This window comes from Panulirus ornatus, chromosome 25, assembly GCF_036320965.1.
Source record: "Panulirus ornatus isolate Po-2019 chromosome 25, ASM3632096v1, whole genome shotgun sequence".
In the NCBI taxonomy this organism is placed as follows: Eukaryota; Metazoa; Arthropoda; class Malacostraca; order Decapoda; family Palinuridae; genus Panulirus; species Panulirus ornatus.
The window spans coordinates 22437150-22459620 of record NC_092248.1 but is presented as its reverse complement, the minus strand read 5'-3'; the positions used below and the strand labels follow the sequence as shown (position 1 = coordinate 22459620).

At 40.3% G+C, this 22471-nt stretch overlaps 1 protein-coding gene across 7 annotated transcripts in view; it reads right to left on the bottom strand.

Annotated features, from left to right (window-relative positions):
• LOC139757318 (solute carrier organic anion transporter family member 74D-like) overlaps positions 1-18462 on the bottom strand; it is a 180591-nt gene extending 162129 nt beyond the window's left edge. For 2 of the 7 annotated variants that reach the window (XM_071677729.1, XM_071677724.1), the window contains exon 1: positions 16913-17026. Coding sequence is in view for 2 of the 7 variants with exons in the window: in XM_071677724.1 (XP_071533825.1) it covers positions 16913-16914 (2 nt within the window). In the remaining 5 variants the exon portion in view is untranslated. Of the gene's footprint in view, positions 1-16452; positions 16528-16912; positions 17041-18374 lie in introns of those variants that run through there. The other 5 variants (XM_071677723.1, XM_071677727.1, XM_071677726.1 and 2 more) reach the window with 5 other exon arrangements.
• Between the last annotated feature and the right edge of the window lie 4009 nt (positions 18463-22471).

Below are 22471 nucleotides of genomic sequence, written 5' to 3'. Positions count from 1 at the left end.
TGTTGTCTTTTCCTAGCGCTACCTCGCACACATGAACGACTATTCCTGTTGGAATCACTGTTCCTTCAAACATACCCAGTTTTGCTTTCCGAGATAATGTTCTCGACTTCCACACATTCTTCAACGGTCCCAGAATTTTCGCCCCCTCGTCCACCCTATTATTCACTTCCACTTCCATGGTTCCATCCGCTGCCAAATCCACTTCCAGATATCTAAAACACTTTACTTCCTCCAGTTTTTCTCCATTCAAACTTACCTCCCAGTTGACTTGTCCCTCAACACTACTGTACCTAATAACCTTGCTCTTATTCACATTTACTCTCAGCTTTCTCCTTTCACACACTTTCCCAATCTCATTCACCAGCTTCTGCCGTTTCTCACACGAATCAGCCACAGCATTGTATCATCAGCGAACAACTAACTCACTTCCCAAGCTCTCTCATCCACAACAGACTGAATACCTCCTCCTCTTTCCAAAACTCCTGCATTCACCTCCCTAACAACCCCATCCATAAACAAATTCAACAACCATGGAGACATCACACACTCGTGCCGCAAACCTACATTCACTGAGAACCAATCACTTGCCTCGATAAAAACTTTTCACTGCTTCTAACAACTTGCCACCCACACCATACATTCTTAATACCTTTCACAGAGCATCTCTATTAACTCCATCATATGCCTTCTCCAGATCCATAAATGCTACATGCAAATCCATTTGCTTTTCTAAGTATTTCTCACATACATTCTTCAAAGCAAACACCTGATCCACACATCCTCTACCCCTTCTGAAACCACACTGCTCTTCCCCAATCTGATGCTCTGTTCATGCCTTCACCCTCTCAATCAATACCCTCCCATATAATTTACCAGGAATACTCAACAAACTTGTACGTCTGTAATTTGAGCACTCACTCTTATCCCCTTTGCCTTTGTACAATGGCACTATGCAAGCATTCCGCCAATCCTCAGGCACCTCACCATGAGTTATACATCCATCAAATAACCTTACCAACCAGTTAACAATACATTCATCCCCTTCTTTAATAAATTCCACTGCAATACTATCCATCACAAATGAGCGCGTGATCGAATATATCCCTACGAGTCCACGGGAATATGAAACACAAGTTCTCAAGTGCACCCCCGTGCAACACTCATTGGGGTGGTCTTGATTATGACCTCAGCTGCCCGTGCCGCCTCAGCTCTCTCTCTCTCTCTCTCTCTCTCTCTCTCTCTCTCTCTCTCTCTCTCTCTCTCTCTCTCTCTCTCTCTGTGTATATATATATATATATATATATATATATATATATATATATATATATATATATATATATATATATATATATATATATATATTCCTATGAGTCCATGGGGAAAATGATACACGATAAGTTCCCAAGTGCACTTTCGTGTAATAATCACATCATCAGGGGAGACACAAGAGAGAAATATAAGTCAGTTGATATATATATATATATATATATATATATATATATATATATATATATATATATATATATATATATATATATTATCACTTCAAAAATGCGAAATAATTCATGTATCTACTGGATCTTAAGATTCTCTAATGATTTCTGTCTTTAATCAATTGATAGGAATACGTTATGATCCTAATCATTTTGAAATATGGAAGTCCAAAGCAGGCAATGTTTAACCTGGTTTTATTTCGTCTCTGTCGGAGTAAACAAACGTTTGCATTTAATGACATTTCAGCAATTCACTCAAGACGATACTTTCGTAGTGCTCCATGCTTAATACTGAATGCCAATGTAAGTTAGGAACCAATCACATTCCAATGTCCCAAAATCACTAAGAAGACACCAGAGCTTATAAACGTGCAACGCTCGACTACTCTTTCTTAAATCCAGTGAAAGCTTTAGGGACAAATCAAAGTTGGCAGTCGACTCTCTCCATGAGCAAACAATAATTTTTTTCCTTTTCGGTTTTACGTTGGAGGCTCCAGTTACGGACAAAAAGTCCACATTAAGGCAGGTGCTTAACTGAAGTATAGAAACGATTATGAATGGGAAAAAGAAGAGACAAGGGGAAGCATTTGCGAATTTTGGAGTAAGTGAAAAACCTGTCTTTTAAGATGTACCAGGTCATAGTTATGGGAAAGACACGAGAAAGTAGAGAGTTCCAAAGCTTCGAGGTGTAGGGAAATGAACAGTTATCAAAACTGCCCATCCGTCAGCTGGCAATAGCCACACAATAATCGTGACGCAGCAGCTTGCCAAGGGTATTACGTGGTCTAGCTAGTAGTGCGGGCACACAAAACCAGCCAGCTCTCAGAAGCAAAAACCAAAGTAATACCTATAAAAGAGTGAAAGTAGCCAATATTACGGCGTAGGGTCAGTGGGTCAATATACAATGATAATGACAATAAATGTGTTCAATTGTGCTAACGCTTTTAGTCCCTCAAAAAGAAAAATATTATGTATTTGCACATTTTACTGTTTCACTGATTTGCTTTAGTGACTAATGAAACAACCCTCTCAATTTCACCAAATTTTTCGTACGAAAAATCACATTAATTTGTTTTGGGGAACAAAACTTCCTTGATTCCTATTATTAGCTGTTTTACTTCATCAAATTGCATAAATATATCTTCATTCAAAATTGGTCACTGGTTTCTTAAGTGACTTCTAAAGAACAGCTGTATTGACTCTTGTGAAAATCTGACATGATGACGAAATCTAACATCTAAATAACCCAGTAACGTTAAGCTCCCCATGATACAATGTGTTATACGCCACTTCTGTTGTGAGGTTTCATCTGTCTTGGCGATTACATAATCTCCCTAAGCCCTTGACCAAATCCTGACTACGCTCGAGGGAGGAGTGTATGTTCATATTATCATCATCTTGAATATCTCAAGGTGTTCAGATTTTTTCTATTGGTGGTTATATCTTGACGTTGATAGCATTAATGACTCTGCTACCTGAATGTCTGGTAACAAAATAGAATTTTCTTGAGCGACCTTGGTCTTGCTCAACTTACAATGGACCTGCAATGAACCGTAGCTGCGAAGCCTCATCCCAACAAAGCTGATCAACAGTAATTCCACCCGTCACATAGATACTGTGCATTCATCTGCAATGCTTATGTGTTATCATCTTACTACAGATAAGGCGAATGATGCCAAGGCGCCACTAAGAATTGGTCATCTTATCTTTTTAAGTTACTGATATATTTTCGGTAACAAGCAAATAGAAATATAATGCAAAAGTTAAAAGGAAACAATATTTTAACTCTTTTTTCATTCTTCCTTGTCTCATAGCTGCCATTTAAAAAGGAGAGTGGAGGTAATTACATTACTGCTACCTCGGTCAAAGGTAATAATATAAAGAAGGGAAACGTTATTTCTGCTTTAATCATTTTAAGTTTTTAATGCACCCAAAGACTAAGAAGTATGTTACGCCCCTACTTTAAATGAAAAAAAAATCACATACAATAAATTTCTGGTATATACATAATTAGTGGCAATAAAAAGACCAAATCAGACAACACTAAAGGTTATGCGGAGATAATAAAGATGATTATAAAAATACTAGGATGATGGTGAATATGATTACTGTGACGATTAAAAGTATAATAGTAAGAACTGTGAGGATTAATTTGGTAGCGGTGATTATCCCATCGATGATGATGGTTATATAAGTTCATAACAAAGCTCAAACACTATTTCATAATCCAATAACGCACTTTTGTAGTCTTTTTCATATGATGCATGTACTATACATGAATGCTGAAGAGTTAAATCCTGAAGGAACGATTCAGTGCTTTCTTGCCAATTATAACAACCCTCCCCAGTTATGCATCCATAACTACCGTATACTTGCCATTTTTCAATACCATAAAAAGTATCCCAAAAATATATTACGTAATCGTATTCTTAGCTCCTTTACCAGCTGTTTTGTTTCTTCATTAAAGATGTTCGCTACTTATGTTTACTTGCGGTCATTGGCTGTTTCGTGACCTAATTGTAATATGAAAATCGAATTTGTCGCCTGTAATTTCTATCGTAGCTCTGACGAATGTTTCTGTAAAACGGTACTCGATTCCTCTAGGCTACAGTACCAGTAGAAGTGGGCTTACGTGAGACTTCAAAGTTTGTACTTTATGCTAGGAAATTAAATGTTATGTAGAACCTTATCTAACGATGTAAGTAGCCAATCAAACCAGGATCTACCTCGAAACATAATTTAAACATGTGACCCGAAGACATGAACAAACTTGGCTAGGCAATTGAATGTTATCTAGAACCTTATCTAACGATGTAAGTAGTCAACCAAACCTAGTCCTACCTCGAAACTTACTTGCTAACAAGTGACCCGATGACTTAAACTAAGACTTAGTGTTGGCTAACGGCAGACCCATCTGAGGACTTAACCTAACGATCTAATCAGGGAATCAAACTTAATCAGAACCTAAACTAAAAAGTACCCTAGACGTTACCGTAGCGACTGAACAAGTCAACCCAAGGATCTAACATATAAACTTAACCTACACCAAGAATCATTCTACAGACCTAACCTAACCTGACCTAACCTAACCTAACCTACTCTAAGAATCATACTACAGACCTAACCTAACCTAACCTACTCCAAGAGTCATACTACAGACCTAGCCTAACCTAACCTACTCCAAGAATCATACTACAGACCTAACCTAACCTAACCTACTCCAAGAATCATACTACAGACCTAACCTAACCTAACCTACTCTAAGAATCATACTACAGACCTAACCTAACCTAACTTACTCCAAGAGTCATACTACAGACCTAGCCTAACCTAACCTACTCCAAGAATCATACTACAGACCTAACCTAACCTAACCTACTCCAAGAATCATACTACAGACCTAACCTAACCTAACCTACTCTAAGAATCATACTACAGACCTAACCTAACCTAACTTACTCCAAGAGTCATACTACAGACCTAGCCTAACCTAACCTACTCCAAGAATCATACTACAGACCTAACCTAACCTAACCTACTCCAAGAATCATACTACAGACCTAACCTAACCTAACTTACTCCAAGAGTCATACTACAGACCTAACCTAACCTAACCTACTCCAAGAGTCATACTACAGACCTAACCTAACCTAACCTACTCCAAGAATCATACTACAGACCTAACCTAACCTAACCTGCTCCAAGAATCATACTACAGACCTAACCTAACCTAACCTACTCCAAGAATCATACTACAGGACTAACCTAACCTACTCCAAGAATCATACTACAGACCTAACCTAACCTAACCTGCTCCAAGAATCATACTACAGACCTAACCTAACCTACTCCAAGAATCATACTACAGACCTAACGTTACCTAACCTACTCCAAGAATCATACTACAGACCTAACTTAACCTATCCTACTCCAAGAATCATACTACAGGACTAACCTAACCTACTCCAAGAATCATACTATAGACCTAACCTAACCTATCCCAACCTACTCCAAGAATCATACGACAGACCTAACCCACTCCAAGAATCGTACTGCAGACCTAACCTAACCTAACCTAACCTACTTCAAGAATCATACTACAGACCTGACCTAACCTAACCTAACCTAACCTAACCTACTCCAAGAATCATACTACAGACCTAACCTAACCTAACCTAACCTACTCCAAAAATCATACTAGACCTTTACCTAACCTAACCTAACCTACTCCAATAATCATACTACAGACCTAACTTAACCTAACCTACTCCAAGAATCATAATATAGACCCAACCTAACCTAACCTACTCCAACAATCATACTACAGACCTAACTTAACCTAACCTACTCCAAGAATCATAATATAGACCCAACCTAACCTAACCTACTCCAACAATCATACTACAGACCTAACTTAACCTAACCTACTTCAAGAATCACGCTACTGACCTAACCTAACCTAACCTACTCTAAGAATCATACTACAGACCTAACCTAACCTAACCTACTCCAAGAATCACACTACAGACCAAACCTACCCAAACCTAACCTACTCCAAGAATCATACTACAGACCTAACCTAACCTAACCTACTCCAAGAATCATACTACAGACCTATCCTAACCTAACCTAACCTACTCCAGGAATCATGCTAGATCTAACCTAACCTAACCTAACCTACTCCAATAATCACACTACAGAGCTAACTTAACCTAACCTACTCCAAGAATCATACTACAGACCTAACCTACCCTAATCTAACCTACTCCAAGAATCATACTACAGACCTAACCTAACCTAACCTACTCCAAGAATCATTCTTCAGACTTAATCTAACCTAACCTAACCTACTACAAGGATCATAATACACACCTAACCTAACTTAACCTATTCCCAGAATCATACTACAGACCTAACCCAACCTAGCCTAACCTACCGACTCCAACAATCATACTAATGACCTAACCTAACCTAACTTACTCCAAGAATAATACTACAGACCTAATCTAACTTAACCTAACCTAACCTACTACAAGAATCATACTACAGACCTAACCTAACTACTCCAAGAATCATACTACAGACCTAACATAACCTAACCTCCTCCAAAAATCATACTGCAGACCAAACGTATGACCTACCATACGGCAGCGATTAATCACAGACAAAGATTTCGCACGGGCTCTCCCGTGTTCGAATCCTGGGCGCAGCAGTCAGACCAGAGCTGAACCAGGTGTTCATTCTCTCCACGATGCTGGTTGATAATATGAGTCCAATCATAGAAATATCTTGATCACGCGCAAAATTGTGGGAGTATGTGATAGAATGTAAGAAAGTAAATTCTAGATTGATATGGGTAAAACTGGAAGTTGATGGAGAGAGATGGGTGATTATCGGTGCATATGCAAATGGGCATGAGAATAAAGATCATGAGAGGCAAGTGTTTTGGGAGCAGCTGAATGAGTGTGTTAGTGGTTTTGATGCACAAGACCGGGTTATAGTGATGGGTGATTTGAATACAAAGGTGAGTAATGTGGAAGTTGAGGGAATAATTGGTATACATGGGGTGTTAAGTGTTGTAAATGGAAATGGTGAAGAGCTTGTAGATTTATGTGCTGAAAAAGGACTGGTGATTGGGAATACGTGGTTTAAAAAGCGAGAAAAACATAAGTATACGTATGTAAATAGGAGAGATGGCCAGAGAGCGTTATTGGATTATGTGTTAATTAACAGGCGCGCGAAACAGAGGTTTGCGATGTTAATGTGCTGAGAAGTGCAACTGGAGGGATGTCTGACCATTATCTTGTGGAGGCGAAGGTGAAGATTTGTATGGGTTTTCAGAAAAGAAGAGAAAATGTTGGGGTGAAGAGAGTGGTGAGATTAAGTGAGCTTGGGAAGGAAACTTGTGTAAGGAAGTACCAGGAGAGACTGAGTACAGAATGAAAAAAGGTGGGAACAATGGAAGTAAGGGGAGTGGGGGAGGAATGGGATGTATTTAGGGAAGCAGTGATGGCTTGCGCAAAAGATGCTTGTGGCATGAGAAGCGTGGGAGGTGGGTTGATTAGAAAGGGTAGTGAGTGGTGGGATGAAGAAGTAAGATTATTAGTGAAAGAATAGAGAGAGGCATTTGGAAAAAATGCAAATGATTGGGAGATGTATAAAAGAAAGAGACAAGAGGTCAAGAGAAAGATGCAAGAGGTGAAAAAGAGGGCAAATGAGAGTTGGGGTGAGAGCGTATCATTAAATTTTAGGGAGAATAAAAAGATGTTCTGGAAAGAGGTAAATAAAGTGCGTAAGACGAGGGAGCAAATGGGAACTTCAGTGAAGGGGGTTAATGGGAAGGTGATAACAAGTAGTGGTGATGTGAGAAGGAGATGGAGTGAGTAATCTGAAGGTTTGTTGAATGTGTTTCATGACAGAGTGGCAGATATAGGGTGTTTTGGTCGAGGTGGTGTGCAAAGTGAGAGGGCTAGGGAAAATGATTTGGTAAACAGAGAAGAGGTAGTAAAAGCTTTGCGGAAGATGAAAGCCGGCAAGGCAGCAGGTTTGGATGGTATTGCAGTGGAATTTATTAAAAAAGGGGGTGACTGTATTGTTGACTGGTTGGTAAGGTTATTTGATGTATGTATGATTCATGGTGAGGAGCCTTAGGATTGGCGGAATGCTTGCATAGTGCCATTGTACAAAGGCAAAGTGGATAAGAGTGAGTGCTCAAATTACAGAGGTATAAGTTTGTTGAGTATTCTCGGTAAATGATATCGGAGGGTATTGATTGAGAGGGTGAAGGCATGTACAGAGCATCAGACTGGGGAAGAGCAGTGTGGCTTCAGAAGTGGTAGAGGATGTGTGGATCAGGTGTTTGCCTTGAAGAATTTATGTGAGAAATACTTAGAAAAACAAATGGATTTGTAGGTAGCATTTATGGATCTGGAGAAGGCATATGATAGAGTTGATAGAGATTCTCTGTGGAAGGTACTAAGGATATATGGTGTGGGAGGCAAGTTGTTAGAAGCAGTGAAAAGTTTTATCGAGGATGTAAGGCATGTGTACGTGTAGGAAGGGAGGAAAGTGATTGGTTCTCAGTGAATGTAGGTTTGCGGCAGGGGTGTGTGATGTCTCCATGGTTGTTTAATTTGTTTATGGATGGGGTTGTTAGGGAGGTGAATGCAAGAGTTTTGGAAAGAGGGGCAAGTATGGAGTCAGTTGTGGATGAGAGAGCTCGGGAAGTGAGTCAGTTGTTCTTCGCTGATGATACAGCGCTGGTGGCTGATTCGTGTGAGAAACTGCAGAAGATGGTGACTGAGTTTGGTAAAGTGTGTGAAAAAAGAAACTTGAGAGTAAATATGAATAAGAGCAAGGTTATTAAGTAAAGTAGGGTTGAGGGTCAAGTCAACTGGGAGGTAAGTTTGAATGGAGAAAAACTGGAGGAAGTGAAGTGTTTTAGATATCTGGGAGTGGATTTAGCAGCGGATGGAACCATGGAAGCGGAAGTGAATCATACGGTGGGGGAGGGGGCGAAAATTCTGGGAGCCTTGAAGAATGTGTGGAAGTCGAGTACATTATCTCGGGAAGCAAAAATAGGTATGTTTGAAGGAATAGTGGTTCCAACAATGTTGTATGGTTGCGAGGCGTGGGCTCTGGATAGAGTTGTGCGCAGGAGGGTGGATGTGCTGGAAATGAGATGTTTGAGGACAATATGTGGTGTAAGGTGGTTTGATCGAGTAAGTAATGTACGGGTAAGAGAGATGTGTGGTAATAAAAAGAGTGTGGTTGAGAGAGCAGAAGAGGGTGTTTTGAAATGGTTTGGTCACATGGAGAGAATGAGTGAGGAAAGATTGACCAAGAGGATATATGTGTCAGAGGTGGAGGGAACGAGGAGAAGTGGGAGACCAAATTTTAGGTGGAAAAATGGAGTGAAAAAGATTTTGAGTGATCGGGGCCTGAACATGCAGAAGGGTGAAAGGCGTGCAAGGAATAGAGTGAATTGGAACGATGTGGTATACCGTGGTCGACGTGCTGTCAATGGATTGAACCAGGGCATGTGAAGCGTCTGTGGTAAACCATGGGAAGTTCTGTGGGGCCTGGATGTGGAAAGGGAGCTGTGGTTTCGGTGCATTATTACATAACAGCTAGAGACTGAGTGTGAACGAATGGGGCCTTTGTTGTCTTTTCCTAGCGCTACCTCGCACACATGAGGGGGGAGGGGGTTGTTATTTCATGTGCGGCGAGGTGGCGATGAGAATGAATAAAGGCAGACAGTATGAATTGTGTACATGTGTGTATGTGTATATGTCTGTGTGTGTATATATATATATATATATATATATATATATATATATATATATATATATATATATATATATATATATATACGTTGAGATGTATGGGTAAGTATATTTGCGTGTGTGGACGTGTATGTATATACATATGTATATACAAAATGATATATATATATATATATATATATATATATATATATATATATTTTTTTTTTTCTTTTTTTTTTTGCCGCTGTCTCCCGCGTTTGCGAGGTAGCGCAAGGAAACAGACGAAAGAAATGGCCCAACTCACCCCCATACACATGTATATACATACGTCCACACACGCAAATATACATACCTACACAGCTTTCCATGGTTTACCCCAGACGCTTCACATGCCCCGATTCAATCCACTGACAGCACGTCAACCCCGGTATACCACATCGCTCCAATTCACTCTATTCCTTGCCCTCCTTTCACCCTCCTGCATGTTCAGGCCCCGATCACACAAAATCTTTTTCACTCCATCTTACCACCTCCAATTTGGTCTCCCTCTTCTCCTCCTTCCCTCCACCTCCGACACATATATCCTCTTGGTCAATCTTTCCTCACTCATTCTCTCCATGTGCCCAAACCATTTCAAAACACCCTCTTCTGCTCTCTCAACCACGCTCTTTTTATTTCCACACATCTCTCTTACCCTTACGTTACTTACTCGATCAAACCACCTCACACCACACATTGTCCTCAAACATCTCACTTCCAGCACATCCATCCTCCTGCGCACAACTCTATTCATAGCCCACGCCTCGCAACCATACAACATTGTTCGAACCACTATTCCTTCAAACATGCCCATTTTTGCTTTCCGAGATAATGTTCTCGACTTCCACACATTCTTCAAGGCTCCCAGAATTTTCGCCCCCTCCCCCACCCTATAATCCACTTCCGCTTTCATGGTTCCATCCGCTGCCAGATCCACTCCCAGATATCTAAAACACTTCACTTCCTTAGGTTTTTCTCCATTCAAACTCACCTCCCAATTGACTTGACCCTCAACCCTACTGTACCTAATAACCTTGCTCTTATTCACTTTCTTTCTTTCAAACTATTCGCCATTTCCCGCATTAGCGAGGTAGCGTTAAGAACAGAGGACTGGGCCTTGAGGGAATACCCTCACCTGGCCCAATTCTCTGTTCCTTCTTTTGGAAAAAAAAAAAAAAAAGAAAAAAAAAAAAAAAAACGAGAGGGGAGGATTTCCAGCCCCCCGCTCCCTCCCCTTTTAGTCGCCTTCTACGACACGCAGGGAATACGTGGGAAGTATTCTTTCTCACACACTTTACCAAACTCAGTCACCAGCTTCTGCAGTTTCTCACATGAATCAGCCACCAGCGCTTTATCATCAGCGAACAACAACTGACTCACTTTCCAAGCTCTCTCATCCCCAACAGACTTCACCTCCCTAACAACCCCATCCATAAACAAATTAAACAACCATGGAGACATCACACACCCCTGCCGCAAACCTACATTCACTGAGAACCAATCACTTTCCTCTCTTCCTACACGTACATATGCCTTACATCCTCGATAAAAACTTTTCACTGCTTCTAACAACTTGCCTCCCACACCATATATTCTTAATACCTTCCACAGAGCATCTCTATCAACTCTATCATATGCCTTCTCCAGATCCATAAATGCTACATACAAATCCATTTGCTTTTCTAAGTATTTCTCACATACATTCTTCAAAGCAAACACCTAATCCACACATCCTCTACCACTTCTGAAACCACACTGCTCTTCCCCAATCTGATGCTCTGTACATGCCTTCACCCTCTCAATCAATACCCTTCCATATAATTTACCAGGAATACTCAACAAACTTATACCTCTGTAATTTGAGCACTCACTCTTATCCCCTTTGCCTTTGTACAATGGCACTATGCACGCATTCCGCCAATCCTCAGGCACCTCACCGTGAGTCATACATACATTAAATAACCTTACCAACCAGTCAACAATACAGTCACCCCCTTTTTTAATAAATTCCACTGCAATACCATCCAAACCTGCTGCCTTGCCGGCTTTCATCTTCCGCAAAGCTTTTACTACCTCTTCTCTGTTTACCAAATCATTTTCCCTAACCCTCTCACTTTGCACACCATCTCGACCAAAACACCCTATATCTGCCACTCTATCATCAAACACATTCAACAAACCTTCAAAATACTCACTCCATCTCCTTCTCACATCACCACTACTTGTTATCACCTCCCCATTTGCCCCCTTCACTGAAGTTCCCATTTGCTCCCTTGTCTTACGCACTTTATTTACCTCCTTCCAGGACATCTTTTTATTCTCCCTAAAATTTAATGATACTCTCTCACCCCAACTCTCATTTGCCCTTTTTTTCACCTCTTGCACCTTTCTCTTGACCTCCTGTCTCTTTCTTTTATACGTCTCCCACTCAACTGCATTTTTTCCCTGCAAAAATCGTCCAAATGCCTCTCTCTTCTCTTTCACTAATACTCTTACTTCATCCCACCACTCACTACCCTTTCTAATCAACCCACCTCCCACTCTTCTCATGCCACGAGCATCTTTTTGCGCAATCCATCACTGATTCCCTAAATACATCCCATTCCTCCCCCACTCCCCTTACTTCCATTGTTCTCACCTTTTTCCATTCTGTACTCAGTCTCTACTGGTACTTCCTCACACAAGTCTCCTTCCCAAGCTCACTTACTCTCACCACCCTCTTCACCCCAACATTCACTCTTCTTTTCTGAAAACCCATACAAATCTTCACCTTAGCCTCCACAAGATAATGATCAGACATCCCTCCAGTTGCACCTCTCAGCACATTAACATCCAAAAGTCTCTCTTTCGCGCGCCTGTCAATTAACACGTAATCCAATAACGCTCTCTGGCCATCTCTCCTACTTACATAAGTATACTTATGTATATCTCGCTTTTTAAACCAGGTATTCCCAATCATCAGTCCCTTTTCAGCACACACATATATATATATATATATATATATATATATATATATATATATATATATATATATATATATTGGAGCTAGTGGGGAGGTGATAACAAGTAGTGGTGACGTGAGAAGGAGATGGAGTGAGTACTTTGAAGGTTTGTTGAATGTGTTTGATGATAGAGTGGCAGATATAGGGTGTTTTGGTCGAAGCGGTGTGCAAAGTGAGAGGGTTAGGGAGAATGATTTGGTAAACAGATTAAAGGTAGTAAAAGCTCTGCGGAAGATGAAAGCCGGCAAGGCAGTGGGTTTGGATGGTATTGCAGTGGAATCTATTAAAGAAAAGGGGGTGACTGTATTGTTAACAGGTTGGTTAGGTTGTTAAAGGTATGTATGAGTCATGGTGAGGTGCCTGAGGATTGGAGGAATGCTTGCATAGTGCCATTGTACTAAGGCAAAGGGGATAAGAGTGAGTGCTCAAATTACAGAGGTATAAGTTTGTTGAGTATTCCTGGTAAATTATATGGGAGTGTATTGATTGAGAGGGTGAAATCATGTACACAGGATCAGACTGGGGAAGAGCAGTGTGGTTTCAGAAGTAGTAGAGGATGTGTGGATCAGGTGTTTGCTTTGAGGAATGTATGTGAGAAATACTTAGAAAAGCCAAATGGATTTGTATGTAGCATTTATGGATCTGGAGAAGGTATATGATAGAGTTGATACAGATGCTCTGTGGATGGTATTAAGAATATATGGTGTAGGAGGCAAGTTGTTCGAAGCAGTGAAAAGTTTTTATCGAGGATGTAAGGCATGTGCACGTGTAGGAAGAGAGGAAAGTGATTGGTTCTCAGTGAATGTAGGTTTGCGGCAGGGGTGTGTGATGTCTCCATGGTTGTTTGATTTGTTTATGGATGAGGTTGTTAGGGAAGTGAATGCAAGAGTTTTGGAAAGAGGGGCAAGTATGGAGTCAGTTGTGGATGAGAGAGCTTGGGAAGTTAGTCAGTTGTTGTTCGCTGATGATACAATGCTGGTGGCTGATTCATGTGAGAAACTGCAGAAGCTGGTGACTGAGTTTGGTAAAGTGTGTGAAAGAAGAGAGTTAAGAGTAAATGTGAATAAGAGCAAGGTTATTAGGTAGAGTACGGTTAAGGGATAAGTCAACTGGGAGGTGAGTTTGAATGGAGAAAAACTGGAGGAAGTAAAGTGTTTTAGATATCTGGGAGTGGATCTGGCAGCGGATGGAACCATGGAAGCAGAAGTGAATCATAGGGTGGGGGAGGGGGCGAAAATTCTGGGAGGCTTGAAGAATGTTTGGAAGTCGAGAACATTATCTCGGAAAGCAAAAATGGGTATGTTTGAAGGAATAGTGGTTCCAACAATGTTGTATGGTTGCGAAGCGTGGGCTCTGGATAGAGTTGTGCGCATGAGGGTGGATGTGCTGGAAATGAGATGTTTGAGGACAATATGTGGTGTGAGGTGGTTTGATCGAGTAAGTAATGTAAGGGTAAGAGAGATGTGTGGAAATAAAAAGAGTGTGGTTGAGAGAGCAGAAGAGGGTGTTTTGAAATGGTTTGGTCACAAGGAGAGAATGAGTGAGGAAAGATTAGCCAAGAGGATATATGTGTCGGAGGTGGAGGGAACGAGGGCAAGTGGGAGACCAGATTGGAGGTGGAAAGATGGAGTGAAAAAGATTTTGAGTGATCGGGGTCTGAACATGCAGTAGGGTGAAAGGTGTGCAAGGAATAGAGTGAACTGGAACGATGTGGTATACCGGGGGCGACGTGCTGTCAATGGATTGAACCAGTGCATGTGAAGCGTCTGGGGTAAACCATGGAAACTTCTGTGCTGCCTGGATATGGAAAGGGAGCTGTGGTTTCGGTGCATTATTACATGACAGCTAGAGACTGAGTGTGAACGAATGGGGCCTTTGTTTTCTTTTCCTAGCGCTACCTCGTACACATGAGGGGGGGAGGGGGTTGTTATTCCATGTGTGGCGAGGTGGCGATGGGAATAAATAAAGACAGACTATGAATTATGTACATGTGTATATATGTATATGTCTGTGTGTGTATATATATGTATACATTGAGATGTATAGGTATGTGTATTTGCGTGTGTAGACGTGTATGTATATACATGTGTATGTAGGTGGGTTGGGCCATTCTTTCGTCTGTTTCTTGAGCTACGCTAGCGCGGGAGACAGCGATAAAGCAAAATGATAAAATAAGAATGAATATATATATATATATATATATATATATATATATATATATATATATATATATATATATATATATATACAGACAGTGCTTTTATACGAATAGAGGCAAAGAACTAAAAAGATCTGTGTAACATTGCTTAGAATTGGGTAAATCGCTCCACTCCTTGAATCCTCGCAACAAACCAAGACTGCCAGTTAAGGAATCAGTGACTTCAATTGCATTTCCTGTCTCTGTTGACCATTCCCACCTCTGCTGAAGTTTTCTCCTCTTAGCTGAATATTTTCCCTTTTAGCTGAATATTTCTGAAATATTTCCCGCCTTAAATAAACACTGGAGAGTTTAAAGTAAAGGTTAAAATCATCAAGATTTCCAGCTGAAGAAAAATATAGGTACAAAACACGTAACATTATTAGTCTTCCTATGACAGATAATCCTATTTCATATTCGTTAGTGTCTGCGTACAACGCAAGCAATGACAAGCAAACGTTCACTTCTCTCTCTAAATCTTCACACTTTTGTTGTTGCTATTACTCTCTTACTGCCTCAACACATGTGAGCTTCTGGTATCCAGTCTACTGACATACAGTCTTTATGTCACACATACTACTTGACAACATGTAACTCACAAGACTCATTCCTTTAAGAGTTTCCTGCAGTGAGTGCTACGTACTACACCTGCTTTAAGACAGAATTTCGTCTAAGCGCTCGTAGGTACCGACATATGTTTCCTATGCAACACAAAACAAAAATATGAAATGTAATTCATACCTCTGAATATTTACCATCCGTATAATACAACTCGACTCACGTTTTCTGTTTGTGATCAGTTTTTCATGTCACACACTTAGTGAAATTGTAGACTATTCATAAGTTATTGAAACATTTCAAGAAATCTAATAGATGCCTGCGATTAATTACGAGCAGATATTGACTGCCTTTTTTTGATGTGTGTTTTAATGCAGTACAAAGTAATGTCAAGGAAAAGAGAATAGTCATGGAGGTGCAACAGGTACAACCAAGTGACCCTCATATCGTGGTCGCTTACCTAAGGCTGACGTGTGTCTCAGGAAGGTAACTTGATCTCTTCCTTTCTCATTGATTCTCTTACGCTCTAGGGAATTTTACAGGAACGGTATCTACTTTGGTATCTGCACTAATCTTTATCTTTAAATATATACACGTGGACTGCTGCTGGCATGCAATCCACAAAGTCCACATTCTCCATATAACACATAACTGACCCAACTGTGTTCGTATCTACCTATTCTCAAGGAGAGCGCGACGCGGTAGATCTGCTTTTAAAGAACAGTGGCAAACTCTTAGAATTAACAAAGAATGTTCAAGGGGTGGAGTCCCATGAGTATAGAACCTCCTGCCCAAACTGTACAAAATGATTCATTACACATACAATACGTGAATATACCGCTAACATGCATTAGACTTACGACAATGAACAACTACTATTGTCTGTTTTGACTTACGATGATCCGGCCTGCTCTTTTGACTGAATCCCAACAAACAATATACTCAGTACCTCTTGGGGCTGTCTCCACACTCATTATCTTCCTAAGATTAGAGACTGTATAGATAACGCCCTTGGTAACACGAACTCGGTGACCTCTACGTTACTCGATCTTAAGGAGGAAACCTGTTCGTCTGTTATAATGAAATGACACGGTATCGCTATCACCTATAGAGAAAGGACTGAGACACACTCAAACCTTTAAAGAAGGAAATATGAATAGACACATAATTTCACAACGAAAAAGTTTTTCTTTCCTCTGAAACGAGCAAATGAACTGATCTATAACTGGTACAGCACTAAGATATTTGCATCCCGAAGTACAAAGCTGTTTTTATGCACAATATTCATCGTTTAAACACACAATATGCAGTTCCTTCTATATTCAGAACATAACAAAGCAGATCATCAGTACGTACATTACCCACTGTGAATAATCAGAAAAAAATGTGTACAATAGGCAGCGGTAGATGGACAGTGGATCACTGCGCTGCCAAGCGTGCGTCACTGACCACAGTATATGTACAACTGTCGCTTCAGCCTTCGCTCTTCTCAGCCAAGTGTCCAGCCAGCTCTCATAACTGCCCATCACCATCCTTTCATAATGTGTTCTGACTTCACTTTTACTTATTAAAGTATCGGTGACTGAACAACTCACGTAAAGCGTAGCTCGTATTTGATTCGGGTACGGAGTGATATGAAACTAAAAGATGGTTTGGACAATCAACGGAATTATATGTTTTCTAAACTGTATTGGTGCAATACATTACAGATTATATAACACTTGTTTGCTGAACCACACGTGGAAGAACACAGCAAGCAACTGTACTGTTTTTACACAAGTTAATCTATATCATCATTACGTATTGGAAAATACAGCCCACAACCTCACTGCCACATACCCTGGTTTACTAATACAAATAATCCAAGTTAAGCTGAAGAGAAAAGACTTTTAAAAGCAGTTCAGTAGTTATGAAAAAGCCTCACATCCTCACTATGGTAGTCCACCGTGGAACAAACTACATTAATAAGCAAGAGGCACTGCGTTACCTGATGAATATCATGACATGAAAGTTAACAAAAAAAGTTCATTTATTAGATGAATGTGCCATGCATGATACTGTCCACCAAATACGTAAATGTAAAAATTTGAACTTATTAAAAGAAGATCAATTTGCAGAAATATATAGATATCAAAATCTGAGCTTTCTGTTGCATAAGAAAGTTTTTCTTGATTAGGATATCAATATGGAAATTTATGCAACCACATTTACCATGACAACATGAATGTGCCCAAAGACCAGCGCGGGGTCGACATACGTTCCGCATACATACACTCCAGGTCTCTGGTGGTACAAAAATAAGATAGAGATGGTCATCACATTATCTAATGATCCGGCTGCCACTATCCTGTCATCGTGGTAATCTGACTTTATCTAATGCATAAAGACTCGAAGAAGATAACTGATGGATATTCTCATCCCATATTAATGACCCACTAACTGGGACCCGTCACGACTGGGTCTTTCACAAAAAACAAAACGAGAGTCACACTTGTATCCTATTTCGAAATATTTTTATGACTACTACTACACTGAACAATGATAACATATCATGAAATTAAATCTCATTATCTTTAGAATTATCATTTCATTACTCTTAAACCAATTCAACAGCCACTTTCGCAACACTTCATTGTTTTCGCTGTCTCAACAGACGGAGGTTGTCGGATTCATTTTTCTCTGCTACGAGCGATATCAGCTAAACTTACTACGACAGCGAACTATATAAATTTTCACAAACATATACGCAACTTACTGAGAAAAGCATCTAATTACAGCAGGAAAACAGTCTCAAAGCCATTAGAGCCATCTCCCTAACCTTGGAGTAGGTTGGGGCGAAGCTTCCCTGTTCCATGATGGAGTGTATGGAGCGCGGGGGCCTCCTTCCTCATAGCAACCTAGATGGAGAAACGAGTCGCCTTTCACTGTAGGTAAGGACTGGCTGGCTCGAGACTCAGGTGACCGACACCTGACCTGGAGATAATGCCATACCAACAACGCCGCACCCATACCACTTCAACTCGACCCTCCTCCTAACCTCAATATTGTAACTTTCTTTAAGATATAAGATATTGGATATATATTCGTTATTTTTTTACGACAACCAGTTTGTAAAAAAAAAAGGATCAGCTCGAATGGGTTGATCCTCAGTAATCTAACCATAACGAAACTAACCAAACATAAACTTTTACAGAAAGTCGCAATCGTTTTTACGGAAGAACAACCAGTTTGAGAGAGAAAAAGGAACTTTATTTCACCATCCCAAATGTCTCTGTATACTGAGCTTTGTTTCTATGTGATAGTGAATAATATAATCAGGTTGTGCGCATTTGTTTGTTCATGTGTTCACGGTGGCACAAGCAAGAGTTGACAGGTCTCGCTTGGCCTAACTCAGTGTATTTAGTGATGGACTTCCTATATTCTTACCTCGTTTAATATTGTTCTTCTGTGTTTTTCTTTAACTTTAAGGTTTTCTATATTTTTGTTTCCATATTCTTTTGTATTTAGATTGTAACACATACTACCCTTCATGATACTGTTAATTTATATCACTTTCAGGGTTTTCCTTATTTTTATGTGCTATGTGCAGTGTTATTTTTTTTCCGAGTGTGTTCCTTACGTACATATATATATGTATATATATATATATATATATATATATATATATATATATATATATATATATATATATATATATATATATATATATTCCTTGTTCCATCATGGAACAGGGAAGCTTCGCCCCAACCTACTCCAAGGTTTGCATTTTACGCATCGTATCCAATTTTATGGAGAATTTTTCCTCTTTTTTGTAGATTTCTGATGATGCTTCTGTGAAGGCAAAAGCTTGAGTGAAATAGAATGGATATTTTTAGACAACTGGTGTTTGAGCACAACCTAACGGTAGAAGAATACTGAGAAAATCAGAGAACATGAGAAAAGAGATTGATAACTAAATATATTGTCGTATTCAATTCTATGTGCATATATATATATATATATATATATATATATATATATATATATATATATATATATATATATATATATATTTTTTTTTTTTTTTTTTTTTGCCGCTGTCTCCCGGGTTTGCGAGGTAGCGCAAGGAAACAGACGAAAGAAATGGCCCAACACACCCCCATACACAATGTATATACATACACGTCCACACACGCAAATATACATACCTATACATCTCAAGGTACACATATATATACACACACAGACACATACATATATACCCATGCACACAATTCACACTGTCTGCCTTTATTCATTCCTATCGCCACCTCGCCACACATGGAATACCAACCCCCTCCCCCCTCATGTGTGCGAGGTAGCACTAGGAAAAGACAACAAAGGCCCCATTTATTCACACTCAGTCTCTAGCTGTCATGCAATAATGCCCGAAACCACAGCTTCCTTTCCACATCCAGGCCCCACACAACTTTCCATGGTTTACCCCAGACGCTTCACATGCCCTGATTCAATCCACTGACAGCATGTCAACCCCGGTATACCACATCGATCCAATTCACTCTATTCCTTGCCCGCCTTTCACCCTCCTTCATGTTCAGGCCCCGATCGCACAAAATCTTTTTCATTCCATCTTTCCACCTCCAATTTGGTCTCCCACTTCTCGTTCCCTCCACCTCTGACACATATATTCTCTTTGTCAATCTTTCCTAACTCATTCTCTCCATGTGACCAAACTATTCAAAAAATACCCTCTTCTGCTCTCTCAACCACGCTCTTTTTATTTCCACACATCTCTCTTACCCTTACGTTACTTACTCGATCAAACCACCTCACACCACACATTGTCCTCAAACATCTCATTTCCAGCACATCCACCCTCCTGTGCACAACTCTATCCATAGCCCACGCCTCGCAACCATACAACATTGTTGGAACCACTATTCCTTCAAGCATACCCATTTTTGCTTTCCGAGATAATGTTCTCGACTTCCACACATTCTTCAAGGCTCCCAGAATTTTCGCCCCCTCCCCCACCCTATGATTCACTTCCGCTTCCATGGTTCCATCCGCTGCCAGATCCACTCCCAGATATCTAAAACACTTTACTTCCTCCAGGTTTCTCCATTCAAACTTACCTCCCAATTGACTTGACCCTCAACCCTACTGTACCTAATAACCTTATATATATATATATATATATATATATATATATATATATATATATATATATATATATATATATATATATATATACATCCCTTGAGCTTCGTTTCACTCAGAGCCAAAACATCCAGGTTCCTTTCCTCAAACATAGGACCTATCTCTCCTTTTTTCTTATCTTGGTTACATCCATACACATTTAGACACCCCAATCTGAGCCTTCGAGGAGGATGAGCACTCCCCGCGTGACTCCTTCTGTTTCCCCTTTTAGAAAGTTAAAATACAAGGAGGGGAGGGTTTCTAGCCCCCACTCCCGTCCCCTTTAGTCGCCTTCTACGACAAGTGAAGAATGCGTGGGAAGTATTCTTTCTACCCTATCCCCAGGGATAGGGTTTGGGATTGTCTTGGGAGTGAAGTCAGGGGTTAGTGAGAGGACAAGAGCAAGGAAAGGAGTAGCACTACTCCTGAAACAGGAGTGGTGGGAGTGTGTGATAGAGTGTAAGATATTAAACTCTAGATTGATATGCGTAAAAATGAAAGTTGATGGAGAGAGATGGGTGATTATTGGTGCATATGCACCTGGGCATGAGAAGAAAGATCATGAGAGACGATTGTTTTGGGAGCAGCTGAATGAGTGTGTTAGTGGTTTTCATGCACGAGACCGGGTCTCAGTGATGGATGATCTGAATGCAAAGGTGAGTTATGTGGCAGTTGAGGGAATAATTGGTATACATGGGGTGTTCAGTGTTGTAAATGGAAATGGTGAGGAGCTTGTAGATTTATGTGCTGAAAAAGGACTGGTGATTGGGAATTCCTGGTTTAAAAAGCGAGATATACATAAGTATACGTATGTAAGGAGGAGAGATGGCCAGAGAGCATTATTGGATTACGTGTTAATTGATAGGCGCGCAAAAGTGAGACTTTTGGATGTTAATGTGCTGAGAGGTACAACTGGAGGGATGTCTGATCATTATCTTGTGGAAGCGAAGGTGAAGATTTGTAGAGGTTTTCAGAAAAGAAGAGAGAATGTTGGGGTGAAGAGAGTGGTGAGAGTATGTGAGCTTAGGAAGGGGACTTGTGTGAGGAAGTACCAGGAGACACTGAGTACAGAATGGAAAAAGGTCAGAACAAAGGAGGTAAGGGGAGTGGGGGAGGAATGGGTTGTATTTAGGGAAGCAGTGATGGCTTGCGCAAAAGATGCTTGTGGCATGAGAAGAGTGGGAGGTGGGTTGATTAGAAAGGGTATTGAGTGGTGGGATGAAGAAGTACGATTGTTAGTGAAAGAGAAGAGAGAGGTATTTGGACGATTTTTGCAGGGAAAAAATGCAAATGAGTGGGAGATGTATAAAAGAAAGGGACAGGGAGTCAAGAGAAAGGTGCAAGAGGTGAAAAAGAGGGCAAATGAGAATTGGGGTGAGAGAGTATCATTAAATTTTTTGAAAGGAGGTAGAGAAAGTGCGTAAGACAAGGGAACAAATGGGAACCTCAGTGAAGGGGGCTAATGGGGAGGTGATAACAAGTAATAGTGATGTGAGAATTGTGAGAAGGAGATGGAGTGAGTATTTTGAAGGTTGGTTGAATGTGTTCGATGATAGAGTGGCAGATATAGGGTGTTTTGGTCGAGGTGGTGTGCAAAGTGAGAGGGTTAGGGAAAATGATTTGGTAAACAGAAAAGAGGTAGTAAAAGCTTTGCGGAAGATGAAAGCTGGCAAGGCAGCAGGTTTGGATGGTATTGCAGTGGAATTTATCAAAAAAAGGGGGTGACTGTATTGTTGA